Here is a 16,693-nt window from a genome sequence, read left to right as displayed (position 1 = left end):
TTTGCCAGGCAGTCTTGTTTGTTTGTTATTAATTTTTCTGTTGTTACACAAAAGGGTTAGTGTGCTAAGGGTAAGTTCACATTCTTTTTCTATTTCTTTTTTTTTTCTTTTTTCTTTTTTCTTTTTTTTTTTTTTTTGTCTTTTTTTCCTCTCTTTTTCTTTGTCCTTTTCTTTTTCTTTCTTTTTTCCTTTTTTCTTTAGTCCGGAGAAGAGAAGACTCAGAGGGAACTTTATCCCTACAATGACCTGAAAGGAAGTTGTAGCAAGGCAGGGATCAATCTCTTATCCCAAGTAACAAGTGATGGGATAAGAGAAAATGACCTGAAGTTGCACCAGGGAAGGTTCAGATTGTATAATACGAAAAATTTCTTCACTGAAAGGGTTGTCAAGCGTTGAAACAGGGTTGCCAGGGAAGTGGTGGAGTCACCATTCCTGGAGATATTTAAAAGATGTGTAGATGTGGTGCTTAGGGACATGGTTTGGTGGTGGGCTTGGCAGTGCTAGGTTTATGATTTGACTCGATGATCTTAAAGGCCTTTTCCAACGTAAATGATTCTATGATTCTGTAAAATAAAAGTTAAAAGCAGAGAGAAATACCTCATAATAAAAAATATAATTATTTGAAAACTAAGTCTGTCCTGACATCTCTGTCTAACCTGCACAGAAATTAATGGACAAGGCATGGCTATGAACAGTGCTGTACAATATTTAGGTTATTAAATGATTGGGAATTTGTCATTTGTATGAATTCCAGTGCCATGACAGTGAGACAGGGAATTAATCGTACTGTGTAATCTTACAAGCAGAGCAATTATTTTGTTATTGCATCATCATTACAGATAACATTATGCTTTGCCTAAGGTGGACGTCTCAACAGAACAAGACTTGGGATGATATTCAACCTAATTTAGGCATGTGGGAATCAGCTCAAGACTGAGACTCCTGAATTTAGTTATGATTATGAGTGTCTAAAATGGCTCTATAGTTGTGGAGATACAGAGTTAGGCTGGTGCCTGTGCTTGAAGACCTAAATTTCACCATCTCAGTGCTTGCTCAGTGCTACCCCATCTTCCAGCTGTGCCCTGGTAACAGGATCAGGATTGGGATCTATAAAAAGTTTTTACATAAGATCAACAAAGCTTCCTTGACCAGGCTGGGGAGAAGAGCAGCTGTTGCTGTGGGCAAATTCAACATGAGTCACTCGGCAGCTAGCCCTTCAGATAGGCCATGTCTTCTGGGCAACATAAAAGTGCTGGATAAATCTGTCACTGAGAAAATGAGTTTTCATCTGTCTTCTGTCAAAGAGGCCTGAAGAAATCTCTGTGTAAATCTCTTCCTCCTGCATCAGTGGTGGTAGCCCCAGTTAAAGGACCTAAGTATCTTAAAGGGGATTTTGAGGCCTCCAAGTTTCATGACTGATTGAGGCAAATCTGAGCCCACACTTTTGCCAAAGGCACTGGCCCAACTTCATAAAGAATGCCAGGAGCTGCAGCATTGCCCAGGGTTGCATATGATGTCTTAAATATATCTTTATGATGACTTAATATGGCTTGGTGTCCTGCCACAAACTTTCCACACCACAGGAAGCCGCAGAGTTTAAGGGTGCGAGGGAGTCTACACAGCACTGGCATCCATATACAAGAGAGGTTGTATTTAGGAAGGGACAGGTCAGGTCTCATGATGGGGATTCCTGTGGCTGGGGCAATGAGACTCAAGCAGACCATTTATATCAGAATGTATTCCCAGGCCAGCAATGGCAGGTGGCAGTATAATCAATCACTCAAGTGCCCCTTTATACTTCTTTGATATAAATCCTTCTTTGACCCAAGTCTTAAACCTGTAACACACCATATGCGCAATAAGGAAGACAAGGGAGGCTTGTGTTAGTGCAATGGTGCTCTGTGATGACTGCAGTGTTTCTGTGGAGTTGATTGACCTTTTATGGTAGAGTTTTGTTGCATTCACAGGAGGCTGATGTATGCACATATGTTGGCTGCGTGTGTCACAACCTCAGATCAACCTCAAAACCTCAGACCAACTCCTTTCCAACTAAGCTGCTTATATTGAGCTAGAAAAATTCAGCAGCTGGTCAAGACTGACAGTCCTTAGCAGTTATTAATGGGCTACCTCAAGCAGAGTTATTATCACTGAGAAGTATGACATATGTGTATTTAATGCATTGACGGATTCAGCTCTGGGTTAGTTCCTTCCTTCAGCATCTGAACTGCATTTTCTAGGTTGATCAGGCGTTCACTACATCAGTTTTAGGAGAAAGAAGTTTTTCTCATGGCTAACATATAAAGTGCTACTAAGCACAGGGAAGAAGCCTAGTAAGGTTATTGCTCAGTCTTGGTTTTCCCAACCTTATGTCCCTTTTTCTTGCCTCTTTCTCAGAAAGTCTGGTTGCATCTTGAGTGCATTCTTCCTATGATCTCTCATTTCCTACATGGGCTGTGTTTTTCACAGCAGCCGTAGCACATGTATGCTGTGCTGCATGCTGGCTATGGGTATCTCAGTTGCTTTCCCAATCATTCCATAAGGCTCTGAACTTGACCCACTACTGACACCCTAAAATTTTTGCCCAGCTTTTCAACAAAGCACATTTCAATATCTCAACAGTTTTCTAACCAACCACGTGCTTTGTCCCCACTCATCCATCTCCTTATTGAAAGCACAGCGGACAGTCCTGAGTATCAACAGCTCACCTAATATTTGCCCTAAAATGACCACAAGAAGTCCCTTTCTCTTTCAAAGCAAGTGTGGTATCTTCTGCCTTTCCTATTGCCTTGTTAGGCAGTAAATAGGTGTATACTCAGGGCAGCTTTGTCTCAGAGGGCCTGAGTCCTTCATTTGAAATAAAGTCATTTATTTGAGAGCCATAGGCCTGGTTCCTATCCAGAAGGTAGGCATTCACACCCATGTTCAGGGAATGCTAAACACCCCATGACCAGCAAGACAGTGTTTTTCAGGTACAGGTGTGAAATTAACAGAAGTTATCTCAAAGATTTGTCTATGTTTGAGGAAACAGCCTTTTAGGACAAGAGTAGAGTGCAATATGTACATTTTTTCCCTGTCTTGCTGTCTCAGCAAGGATTCTCCATACAGGGCAGACTTCTGCCATCTAAGCATGGACTTCTCATAACCCTTAAGAAGCCTGTGAATATCCCAAATGTCTGCACAGGAAATCCCTGTCCGTCCATAGCAAGCTCAAGTGAACATGAGCAGGGCAAGATCCCAGAAGAAACACAGGGAAATAAGCTGTTGTAAATGAGACAGTGAAAGGGCAAGAATAGAAAAAGCAGTGCTGTAATGCTGCTTTTCCTACTGAAAATATCTTTTCTAAACATAGCCTGTATCAGTTTTTCAACACTGACACATCATGGGATCTGCTTGTTATGAAAGAAGTCTTCTATGAGGTGTAATAGCTCATCTCTGAGTAGTGTCTGTCCTCTAAAGGGCAGAGCGTCTTACATAAATGTGGATTTTATTTCCCAGCATTATAACAGCCATTCTGAAGCTGAATCCAATTGATTGGGAAGGTAGAGACCTACTACCAAGTGCCGCATGTAATTAGGTCTCTCAAAAGCCAGGAAGGGCTGTTTTCCGAATATGTCACCGAGTCGTCTGTTAAACAGCATTGAATGGAAGAACAACACTGCAGTCAACTAAACTGCACCTCTTGTAGAAATATCTGGTCTGGTTTAAACTTATGTATCTTTGGAGATAGTAGCAAGAAGCCCAGGCAGCAAGAAAATACCATTATTTAATTTGTAAGATGGGACAGTGCATCCAAATCTGTTCCAGGGCAGGAGATCCTCATGCTGAAGGAGATCCCTGGCTGGAATAGGTTACTGTTGCATGCTTAAAATGATGTATAAAAATATCTTGTTTCCAGGTAAAACAAAAAATGCCTAGGGTGGTAGCAATTGCTCAAATAGCCAAACATACTCTGCATGGAGCAAAGAATCGATCTGCATCAATTGTAGATGATGTAGAAACAATGCTACAGGTCCCCCAGAGAAGTTGCCAAAACCCAGCTGCTACCAATGTGCATGATTTGCCTCAGGTCTGTAACAAGCCACCACCACATTAGGGAAGGAGGCAGGGCCAGATGCTGACACAGAAAAAATAGTTGCTAATACTGGGAGAAGAGGTAATGGATTTGGGCACCCAAGATTCTGTGGCTTCTGCTGTTACAGACTGAGTTCATCGTGGCTTCCTCGCTGTGACAGCAGTAGCTCTACAAACTCAGCATTCCTGCCTGAGAGTCTCTATTAGGCAGAAATCGAGTGCACTTCTTGTGAGTAGCCTTTCCTGGTTCCATGAAGTATTGCAGTTCCTTGTGATGTGCTCCAGCCTCATGCCTCTGCCATAGCTTAAGGGCAACCATCCAGAAAGGGATCCTCAATGTTCAATCCTCAAAGCAAATCCATGTTTGACGACTGTGTGGTTGAGATGCATTAAAACTGCTCCCTTAAACCTCATGTCTTACCTGTGAGCTGCTGAATTTGGACCAAATACTGAGAAAGTGAAACCATGAAAGAATTTGGTAGCCCCAGCAGGGCTGAGTGCACTCACACCCACAAATCCCCACTGGTTGCAGACACACCAAGCAGGCAGTTGGGCTTTGGGCAAAATAACTGAGGTGTGACAATGTCCCATATCCATACACACACAACAGTGAGAAATGAAGAGAATAGGGATGCCATAGGGAAGATGCTGCTGCATCCCCAGCCCTTGTCAGCTTCCCTCTCTGGGAGTTAACTGCCTTCTCTGCCTCTACCTTCCCCTATCACCACCCTGCAGCAGCTCTGCTTATGCCATCTGCCTCACATATAAATTGATATGGAGGAGCCCATGAGGGTATCCAGTGTGATAAACTGGCAGGTGCTAAGGAAGGGTTGAATGAATTTTGAGTGATCAGTGGAGACAAGTCTCTCTCCAAAACATGTGGCATTGAGAAAACACTTTACAAACTTCTCTGTTTAATCAGTGTGTTTCATAGCAACTGTTTTCAGCAGGAGAGTGGTGTGGGGGGGAAATGTGAGCTTGTCACTGGTGCAAATCAATTATTGCTGTAAATTCAACATGTGGCATGTGCAGAACACCAGGGAAGAGCCACTAACCAGAAAGTGCTAGCAGCCAGATATTCGTACCCTTGCCCCAGTAAATACAGGGAATTACCCAAGCAGACTCAAGGAATGCAATGAGGCTATCACTGAATCAACATCTCAAGGATGCTTAGACAGCATGGATGTGTGTAACAATGCAATCAATGATCTCCTGTAAGGCTGCAGCTGGACCTGGATACATCACATGCTGGGACAATTGCCAGGGCTGACATACTTCATTGGGCAGCTGATTTCTACCTTTGGGTGTTTTGCAGTGGGTTTGGCCTCTCAGAAGGAAATTTGGCCTGTCAGAAAGACATTTCCCTTTTTTTTTTTTTCTTTTATAAGGTGGTTGTTCCCATTACCTGTGCTGCAGCGAAATATTCACATGGCAAGCTAATGTGTTTAATTATTCATTTCCTGAAGAAAAACAATCCTTCTTCCCTTTCAAATATCTCCCCTTCCAATGCAATCAAATCTGTCTGCGCTCTTTAGTGTTTACCCTGCTTCTCCTTCTTAGCCTTTTCTTTATTTTAAAAATATGTGTTCCAGTCCTTTTCTTAAGTGACCATTCACAATTCTTTGTAGACTTGGCTTTCTTCAAACCCCTGCCTCAAACTCCTTCAGGTTTTTTTCAGTATCAACCATGGATTGATTACAATTGGTCTTTGCTTTCAAGGGCTAATTAACACAGATTTTTGTTGTTGTTGCTGTTTTTTTATCCAGGAAAATCAGTTTGTTCAAGTCAGAGGCTCCATTTCTTTGGGTCTAAGGAGCCAGGTAATGCCAGCAGGCAGCCCCACTGAGAATGAAGAGGGGGACTATGATGCCCAAGTCACTCAGAGCATCGTATCTCAAGACGCTGACTTTAGTGTCAAAAATATCATAAGAAATTCCCAACCATTGTTGTTTATTCTTCAGTACAGATCACTCAGTCATGCTGTGCCAAGTGTTTGTTGGCTACACCATAAATCAGTGAATGAGTTGGTCTCAGTTCAAAGTAGTGCCTTTTTGGAAAGTTTGTCTGTACCAGTGCAATGGTTTACTTCACAGCTCAGTCCCACAGATCCATGTCTGGCAGAGTGGAGAGGCTGGTGACTACACCTCAGGGCAGGACCTTCCAGCATCCACCCTGCCACTAAGTAAACTTCCAATAGATGTACATCCAAAATTTACAGAGAACAGCACCACGCTGGTAGAGATCATGGTCCAGCATATCAGTTTGTCACTCTTCAGCAGGGTTTCCAAGCTGGAGGACATATCCAGGCTCACACAGTCAAACAACATCCAGATATGAGCTGGGTCTCTCAGGGGTTAATGTGTGTCAAGCATGTCCACTCCAAGCAAGCTTGGTAGGACTTTTGGCTTCATTTTTTTTTCCCTTAAAGGTTTCAGGTGCTGTGAAAAGCAATCCCAAAGATACACACAGCAAGGGTTACCGGTAATTCTTTGTGTTTTCTATGGAAACAGTTCACGACTGTTTGTTTCTTCTCTTCCAGGTAGGCTGCAAAGCCATGATGGTTTTCTTCCAGTACTGCGTCATGGCCAACTTCTTCTGGCTCCTGGTGGAGGGGCTGTATCTTCACACCCTGTTGGTCATCTCCTTCTTTTCAGAGAGGAAGTACTTTTGGTGGTACATCTTGATTGGCTGGGGTACGCATCTTCTCAAATCTGTGTCAAGAGATGATCCTGACAGGCATTTTTAACAGCAATTTAATACACAAACCTTGAACCTTGCTGCCAAGGATTGTTAGTGCAACCAGGAGCAAGATCAAGTGATGGCCAGGGGAGTTTAGCCTAATTCCATTAGCCTAAATCTTCAAAGGCATTTAAGAACTTGGTTAGTGTTAGGTTAATTGATAGTTGAGCACCTCAGTGTTTTTAAGGACTGAAACTCCTCCTTATCTTTCTAGTCATTTAAACTTTTAATCCTGACTAGGATCCCAAAGTTGATATCATGCATTGACCTTAAATTGTACGGATGGATCTCAGCAAAGCAGGACTCCTGGACTGAACCAGACACTGCAGTCCATCACTCTCACCTTTTACTGAATTTAGGCCAGCTAGCTACCCTGAGATCCCATCGCCTGTGTGCTAATGCTGGTAACCTTCTGCTTACTGATTTCTCCAGCTTTAATGTAAGTCTAGAGTCAAACACATAAAATAAAATAAAATAAAATAAAATAAAATAAAATAAAATAAAATAACAATGAAGACATAAATAAACTCTTCACAAAGTAAGTCAGAGCTGGATTGCTAACTTAGGCAAATTAATCCTACCCGATCACCTTCTTTTCTTCTCCAAAGATGAAACAGAGACCTCTTTTCTCCTGTAAGCCATTAGCTGAAGATTTATGCAAGCAAAATGTCTTTCTATTACATGCTCTCGATAGCTGAAACTGAGAAGTAATTAGAGCAGGGAAGACTCTTGAAAAGAAAAGAGAAAATAAAATTGTGTCATGTACAGGGGTATGCCTAGACTCAGGATTTTCTCAGCTGTAGAGTAAGTTCCATTGAAAGTGACAGAAATTATGCTTGGGTTCACACTGCAGAAGAGAGACAATTCTCTGTGCTGTAAGCGTAAGAAATGATGTTAGCAGGTTTTGTTTCAGCTGTAGTTAATCAGGTCAGACCTTCTTTAAACCTGTCTCATGCATAGATACCCATTCTTTCAGTACAGTAGAGCTGTCAGATTTAAAAAAAAAATGTATGAAGCTAATGGCTTTAAATCAAGAGGAATATCTTGCGCTTGTAATGTATTCTAAGGTTGATTGGGTGAGGAAGGACAATTCAAGAGAATGAGAGATGCTTGAAGGATCTTCTGGCCTTTCAGTCATCAATCATTCACAAGAGCATTGGTGGTGGATCTGGAATAGATCATGCAGGAATTAATAATTTGGGTGCACTCATTACAGTTCTTACTGTTATTATCATTGCACTCAGAAATCACTGATAATAAATAGTATGCAATACTGTGACTAACACAGAACATGTCCTTCCTGGAGTATTTCCAGTTTAAATCTAATCAAAGACAAGAGGCAGAGAAAAGTGGCATCACAAGGGTGGAACAAGATAACACTAGTCAGGCAGAAGATGATGGAGTGAAGAGTAGGGGCAGGATCATCTGGCCAACTACAGACATCTACATGTGAATCTGTCACTCGAGGCTCCCTTTATAGTCTGTGAAGATCCAGGCAATACAGTCAAGAGCGTATTTCCTGTCCTAAAACAAACATCTAAAGTATCTCAGGTGATCTGTGTGTTAGAAGTACATATTTCTTCCCATTGGTGCTAAAGAGAGCCTGTGGTGACTGGCTTAGATACAGATGTCCAAACTGTAGATGTCTAAACTGGTTCCTGTTCCTTGCATTTCACCATCAGAAGTTTGTTTTTTTTTTGTAGGCACTGCAACAGGAAGATAAATAAAGGAGAGAAAGGCAACATGTTGCTTGTTTGGCATGTGAGATCTGAGAATGTGAAGCCTTTGCTGACTCTTGAGGGAAGGCATTACCTCAGTCAGTCAGGAGAGTTGGAGAATTGGGAGAGAACAGACCTGGAAACTTGGATAATGATTTCTGACCATCTCTTCTCTTGTCAGGTGCCCCCTCCGTGTTCATCACTGCTTGGACAATTGTCAGGATTTACTTTTTCGATGTTGGGTAAGTCTGTGGACTCAATTATCTTTCCTTTATAATTCTTCCTTCCTTTATCTCTAAGGAAGGCCAAGGAGTACCCTGCAGTTTTAGTAACCCAGCCGTCCTGCCTTAACCTCAATGGCAGTCAGACCTGGGAAACTCTCCAAGGTCTTCTGAAGACACATGGTTTATGTCAACTTACACCAGTTGCTCAGCCTCTTGGTCAGGATATTTGCAGAGAATTTCTGAACAAACCCCAATGGTAGCATTTGGCCCTGTAATCCTGTGTATAACAAGATATCAGCTGAGCAGCTGTCTCATGCTCAGAGCAGAGCTTTGCATCCTACAAAACTGACCCTGCATATGCTAAGGCAGCAGATACTTAATAAACACTCCCATTAGCTCTTCTCACAGAAAATATCTAAAAACTATTTGGTTTTTTTTTCCCCAGGCAGATCTTAGGATCTGTTCTTCATCCTCTTTAATCTAGCAACAGCCTTTGGTATTTTACATAAGAAGCAGATAGAATACAGCTAAGTAAATAAGGCAGATATCAGAGCTGTCCAAGGATATATGCAAGTATATAGGATCCACTCCTGCAATCCTCCTTCATGGTCTTACCCAAATAGTCAAACTGTAGTAGTTGAAAGGCGTTTGTAAGGAAACACTCCAGAGTTACAGAATCTGATGCTTATTATGTACTCACTGCGCATGCCCTTGCTTCTTGCATTTGCAGCATATGGTTAAATCCATTTTCTCCCGTGCATTCTCTATCTCCAGATGTGTCCTGATTTGTCCTTATTTCAGTAAGAGAAGCAGCTCAGATTTCTCATTACATTTTTGATTTATAGTCATGCTAACACATTTCCTGAGGGCTACTGGCTTCTTTTATGGTTTCACTCCATCTGCATAAAACTGACCTTATTTACTCTGTTAATAAATAGCCTCTACAATGAGATAGAGGCCAAAGGATTTCACCAGTCTGGATACCAATTGTTCTTACCATATATTCCCACTCAGCTCCAGCAATTCTTAATAAAAATACAGACTTCTTTGCATTTTCTGGAGGCTTTAAAGCTCTACATTTTTGTGACAAGTAAAACAAAGTGTGAATTTACAGGATATGCTAATACCTAACATGGATATTTTTTTTCCTGTGCTAAATTTACCTATAGAGAAAAATTACAGGAAATTAATCCAGATTAAATAAAACCTAATCATGTAAGATTGGTTAAACAACATTAAGCCTCTATTTAAACATTCTAACTTCAAATTAAAGTGACCTTCATTCAGACTCCCCGTATTTATTTTTAAAATGAAGTGTACTAGAGATAATTAGGGCCACTTTAATTCTAAATGAAAGGGCAGCAGGCACCTGAGAAAGTACAAACATCTGTGTGTGAGCAATTCATTCTTGTCTCTTTTTATAGCTACTGGGGATTTAGTCAGTGCAGTCTGTGAAGCACAATTCTTCTCATCACAAAATTGATGCCTAAAATAGGTCTCAAGAACTGTGCCCTAAAAGTACCTCCCTTCATCTACTATTCATCTACTACCTGCGCTTTCAATATTTTGAATTAGGTGAGCTGAATGCAGGTGAAATTGTCTGCAGTAGATTCCACTAATCTCTTTCTAATATGAATGCAGACCAATTTTTATCAATGCTCTCCTAAAAATACGCCTTCTGCCACCTGACTCTTGTAAGGTCTGCAGATAAATGTGTCCCAAGCAATACTAGTTGTTTCCACATCATTCCTATTCTGTCCTTTCCTTGTTAGCTTTAAAATATACTTCTAAGTGACCTAGGTCAGTGGTGTGGTTTGCAGACAATTCTCGCTTCAGGATGAAATAAATCATATCCTGGACTCTATGGACTTTTCTGACTAGATCCATAACTCATATGCAGCTATCCAGATTTAGTTCGACTAAACCCGCCACAGACTGCCTATCATCTTTCTCAGAAGGGCATGGTTGGTTTTGTTTCTGATGGTGCCAATTGCTCTGTGCTTAACAAAACGCCCATCCATGATAGCGGATAGGATCAGAGGCCTCTTGAATCTGTGATTTTGATGGCATTTCCTTGTAGCAGACCTCAGTGTAGGAGAAATTACATGAATCACCGTCCTCGCCCACATTCACACTGATAGAACATCATCCAGCCCATTCCATTACTAAGGGGAAAAGAGCTCACAGCATTATGTCTGGGGCACCTGCTACCTCCCAGTACTCAGAGCCACTGCAAAGCAAGTCTTTAGCCCTTCCCAGTTCATGCACACCAGATTTATTCCTCTTCACATAACCTATCATAGCTATCTTTAGTATTTAGGGAACCAAGCACCAGAGAAGGTTACATAGCTGCTTGCTTGCTTTGCTTGATGTTTTAAGTTTGGTTTTGTTTCTTTTCAGGTGCTGGGAGGAAATAGTGGAATCCCCATTCTGGTGGATCATTAAAACTCCTATTTTGGTGTCTATTTTGGTAAAGTATCAGCACATTCTGCTGGCTGCAAAGCCATCTTTAATACTAAGTGTGGGGGGTGAAGAGGTGCTGAGAAGTGTTCTATAAATATCCATAGAAAATGCATTGACAGATAAAATCCCACTGTATATTGCATGTCTGGTTTAGGATGAGGAAGTTCACCCTCCAGATAGATAAACAACTTTAACTATGGCAAGAGTTTGAGTGACTAGGCAACCAAGGTGGAGCTAATTTCATTCAACTTTGACCACTTCCATCTCAGCTAGTTGCCCGGGGCAGTGGCCATGGGTGTGTGTAGCCAGAGGAGGTTGAGAAACATGGTTAGAGATCCAGGAAATGCTCATCTTGTCTAATGAATCAGTGGGTGCCTAAATTACATCAGATGAATTGTGCCATGAATGTTTTTATTTCTCTGAACCAACCATATGCAGAGCCCAGTTGTTCAATTATAGATGTTAACACTATAAAATCAAATTGAGATGAGTCCTACCACAAATTTCTACCTAGTTAAGAAGAGTTTAGATGCATTCCCCAGATATTTGCCTGTTGTTATAGCATCCAGCACGTAGTTGTGGTTTTGAAGTAAGTCCTTGAGAAGCTTGGCTAATGCCCAGATAAATCACAGAAGTGCTTGACTTTTTAATTCTCTGGATATGATCAATTCTGCCCACAGAAACCATGACACTTCTGAGGAACTCTGAGGAACTCAGAGTCCTTCCATCCTTGTTGAATATTACATGTTTCCTCTGTCAGGTATCAAGCCAAAACTTAAAGTAAAATGAACTTAAGTTAAACTTAGCTTTGAGTTTTCTTAAATAAATGCAAGTATGTGGGAAGGGAAGAAAAAGAATGCAACAAAAATCAAACCAAATATATCTTTTAAACAGAAATCTTTTCTGAAACATACACTCTTCTTATTCCAAGCACATTATGACCTTTACAAGAAGACTTTTTTTCTGTAGTATTTGTCGTACAGGGATCCCAGACATACATTTTGAATAATTCCCAGACGTACATTTTGAATAATTCCGTCTTACTCTGTTCACCTCACTGAAAATAAATACAATACTTGGATGACACGTCTCAAAATATTTATATTATCATAGAAAGCTATAGATAGTATTTTCCTTTTACCAAGATAATCTTTTGGTCAAGAAATGCATGCTATTCTCCTCAGCATATGGTCAATAAATCATTTCCTCTTTGCCAAACAAAATTTACCCAGAAATTTCTGACTATCCTGCAGATATCATATAAACTTGTCATGAAAGAAGGGTGTGATAACTGCTACCTGATGAAGAGCAGGTTTCTTCAGGGAGGAATGCAACATTTTCTCCATATCCATGGGAATAAAACATAGATGTCAATGGAAGGAAGGAATACAGATACATAAAATATATAAGATATGTAAGATACATAGATATATAAGATATTAAGTGCCGGGAACAGATCAAGTGCCTTTGATTATACTCTAGGTTGAAAAATAAACTAAACAACTTCTCCAGCAGCCTGATAACCATACCTTCTGCCATGCAATGCTAAGGCTATACTAAGCCTATAAATCACACTCCACCTGATTAACCACTGCTCTGTGTCCGTGTTTGCTCTTGACCACTACGAGCAAACTGCTCTGATCTTACCTTCCTTGCTGCAGCTTGTGTGCTATCAAAGCTTGTTAGAGTAATTGATCTAGATAATACTGTCTTGAACTGATAAATTTTACTTGCCACCAGATCAATGCAAACCATTTTTATAAGCAAATAAATATGAACAGAAATTACGATAAATGGCATGGGATAGACAAAAAGTGATACAATGCATCATAACCAAAAAGTACAATTAATTTCCAATCACTCAAAGCCTTTGAAAAAAGAGTGTCTAATTGAGACATGTGCTGCTGTCTGCTTTATCCACCTGTTGTTGAGACAAATGTAGGAATTGCTGGAGGAAATTTTACAGTCTGTTTTTGTAGGAAATCAGATTGGCTGGTTAACACAATCCCTCCCAGCCGCTGGGTCTGTCAAAATCAGAATTATATGTAAATTGCTAGCCATAAAAAGATAAAGAAAAAGGTTGTCTGCCAAATTGAAACTAAACTAAGTCCACAGAAGTCTCTCATCACTTTTGTATTGTATACATTGCATGAATAACAGCATGATTCCATAGATAGGACCTTAAAAGGAGGTAGATCTGCATTCAATTCATGCCATCTACTGTATGCCATTAAAGAATTGCAATTTCTAGCCTTTGCTATTAAATAAGTTTAACATTGCTTAAATATGTTGGTGGAGCACTCTGAGAGGGAACAGCATCGTTTAAAACTTAGGTATTAGCCAGACTCCTGGTCTAACATCCTAGGAGAGAATGTTTTCCTCTATGTCAGTGAGGTCTGTCCCTTGCTATACAAGGTCTCCAGCTTCTTTCCAGAGTAGGTATGCCCAATAGCATTGAGTACAGGCCTGCTTGAGTGGGTACTGCTTTGTGTTTTGTTTTGGTTTTCTTGGCTCACCGCCTCAGTCTTTGACATGCTCAGCAGCCGGTCCCATGTCACCGTCTCCCGAGGGCTTTGACGTCCGTCGCTCCGCTAACTCCCAAGGCTCTTTTCCCACCCTGTCGTCGGCACTCCCCCACGCAGCAGGACGTCGTTCATAGCTGTGCTCTATGGGTTTGACATCATCATACTTGGGATGTATCACACAAAGTCCCAAGCAGGCTGATGTCAGGCCCAAGATGGCTGCATCCTATGTCGGTTTACTATGTGCTCCCAGATTGGGGTTCTCTGCTCATGGCTTTTTAACAGCAGCTTGCTCCATGGCAAAAATATTTCTGTGAAAGGAAGTGCCTTCTAATGATGGGCTGTTTTCACTGGAGCAAAATAGTAACTTTTTGTTTCTCTCTCTGTTTGCTTTCTCCCATCCCAACAGGTGAACTTCATTCTCTTCATTTGCATCATCCGTATCCTAGTCCAGAAGCTGCATTCCCCAGATGTTGGACACAATGAGACCAGCCAATACTCGTAAGCTCTAGACTTTTTCAACTGTATTATATGTTTTTTTGGGAAACATGTTTGACTGTTAGTTCATCACTGCATCTGTCTGCAGTGATCAGAATCAAGTATTTGTTATTTGAATAAGCTGATCAGAAATCAGAAAAAGGGTCATTTGCTAAAACAGCTGGGCATGTTTTATATCAGTTTGAACAGACAGGTGAGAAGGCTTTCTCCTGCAATTAACAATGAAGAAGTGAGAGCAACAGTAATGATCATGAAGGGAAGCAGGCTTTTTCTTTGTATATTCAGTATTTATTGGATTCTGAAGGCAGAGGGACCTTGATGGAGAGCAGAGTAGCTGTCCACAGTATACGGGCTTTTTTTCTAAACTAGTTGTCCACAACTCCCTTTTTCATGAAAGGAGAGATCTAGGAAGTTAGAACATTCAGTAGAATTCATGGCAAATTTTCCTTATCCTAAAGCAGACCCCTCAGCTAGATTGGGTTAATTCAATGCATTTGTCTTCGCTGTTGAAAAGTAGCACTGTCTCAGAAGTTTTGCTTGATGTAATGCTTTTATTCCAGAGATATAAGGTGACCTTAATGGGGCTTTTTATAATTAAATAATATAAGTAAGTAAGATCAGTGCTGTCTCAGTGGCCAAGACTGGTCTTAGCTGCAATATTTTGGACTGCAAGATATCTGTTTATCTGCATGAATTTATTCTGGCTTCAATGCAAATAAAATAAAAGTTCAGACCAGCATATTTTTTACTCTTGCCACTGTCCTGGCTCAGCATTCCAATTATCCTGGATATTTATTAAATGTTTCTTAGCAAAGAACTGAGAAGATAAAGGTCCAGTGTCTACATGGTCACTGCTCATAAATCTTCTTTGTCTTTGGAAGGAGCTGTGCACTTAGGCACCCTGAAGAAGCTGAGCTTAGTTCATCTTTCTGCAAGATGAAAGATGCTATCAATATTATCCTTAAATACTGACCAGTTGCCACACTGAGTCTTTCTCTCTTGTTATGGTAAATTATGCATTTCATCTGCCTCAAGAGAGTCTCAGATTTATGTAAGGAAATTCCACTATTTGACTTTAACTTCTCCCTGCAGCAGCCAAAGCCAGTTACCTCTTTTCCTGTCACCATAGCACACCAACATTACCAGACTCCATGCGTCCTCCCTTTATGTATTTCCAATTTGGAATTGTATCTTTGTACCCCCAGGATTGCAACAGCTTTGGCCAGGTACATAGATTAAATCAACATATTGAAATATGTTCTAGTACTAAGCAGCAGCCTGGAGCAGTTGGCTCCCATTCATCTCAGTAGAAGTGCTGCCAACATGCATTGGAAGGGTTATGCCCAGATTACCTCAGAGGTCATGCTGAGCTTTGGGTTCAGGGCTTTTTACTTCACATTTTCCAATGAAGTGGGAGCTGCCAGGAAAGCTGTCTTTGCCTTGTAAACAAACGTAGCACAGCCTGGCAGTAAGTAATACAGACTGGCCTGCCAAACAGGAGGTACGTACTCCTGAAGTACAAATAATATTCATATCTACAGTTCCTCACCTTCCTTTTCCACCTGGAAAAAAACTCCAAACATCCAAGTTCCATTAGGACAGGAATCAGTTGCTCACTTATAGGTGTCCAAGCCATACAAGATGCTTTAGAACATTTGAGATACTTGCCTGGACCTGACACATAGGACCCAGGGCCTATGGGAGACTTGTACCCCTATACAGTGGCAGCTGGCCACCAGCCAGATTCAGTGGGGCATCTAGAAGTCTCTGTTGACTGTATTGACTGTAGCAGGACATGAAAGACCACCTTTCCTATGGAAATGAATACTGTGTCCCAACGTGAAGGTTGGATCCCACCAAGGGAAGTTCTCAGTCCTAAGTTACAGACTCAGGTCCTAAGTTACAGACAGCTATCTATAGAGACATCTGGTGTCCAGACCCTTTTATAAATGCCATTAGGCATGCAAGCTGCCAATGTAGGTCCCCAGATCCTTTTACATGTCATTCTCTTAGTACCTGAAATGGTGCTGCTGGCTTCAGTGGTTTTGCTGCAGGACCCAAGAGATTTTAGCAAAAAAATATGCCACTAATGATATCTGTGGGTTCCTCCTGCCAAATCTGAGATAAATATGTTTTAAACTAACAACATCAGGGATCTCTCATTTACATTCCACCCTCCTCTTGTTTATTTTATATGGTTTATTTTATAAAAATATAATATGTTGACATGTTGACAGTATTTTTCAATTCCAACTGGTTTCAGTTTAGCTGCAGGCTGGAAGTTCAGGTGCGCTGCTGGCTCACTCACTAATGCTACAGATAGGTAGTGAACTGGGCTTGAATGTATTGGAAAACTGTGAAAACAAGTCTCCCAAAACAGTTTTCTGAAAATGACAGACGTGCAAGAATGGGACAGCAATATTTCAGGCAAATAGAAGTTGTTTTCTGCTACAGAAAT

The 16,693-nt window shown here is 41.0% G+C and overlaps 1 protein-coding gene across 2 annotated transcripts in view; it reads left to right on the top strand.

Moving 5' to 3' along the window:
- Positions 1–16,693, top strand: part of VIPR1 (vasoactive intestinal peptide receptor 1) — a 119,053-nt gene that overhangs the window by 89,517 nt on the left and 12,843 nt on the right. For both annotated transcript variants that reach the window (XM_030501306.1, XM_030501317.1), the window contains exons 7-10: positions 6,611–6,764; positions 8,710–8,770; positions 11,153–11,222; positions 14,147–14,238. In XM_030501306.1, the coding sequence (XP_030357166.1) occupies positions 6,611–6,764; positions 8,710–8,770; positions 11,153–11,222; positions 14,147–14,238 (377 nt within the window). The remainder of the gene's footprint in view (positions 1–6,610; positions 6,765–8,709; positions 8,771–11,152; positions 11,223–14,146; positions 14,239–16,693) is intronic.

This window comes from Strigops habroptila, chromosome 1 (genome assembly GCF_004027225.2).
Source record: "Strigops habroptila isolate Jane chromosome 1, bStrHab1.2.pri, whole genome shotgun sequence".
NCBI classification, from domain to species: Eukaryota; Metazoa; Chordata; class Aves; order Psittaciformes; family Psittacidae; genus Strigops; species Strigops habroptila.
The sequence above is the reverse complement of the archived record's forward strand: the minus strand, read 5'-3'. Positions and strand labels throughout refer to the sequence as shown.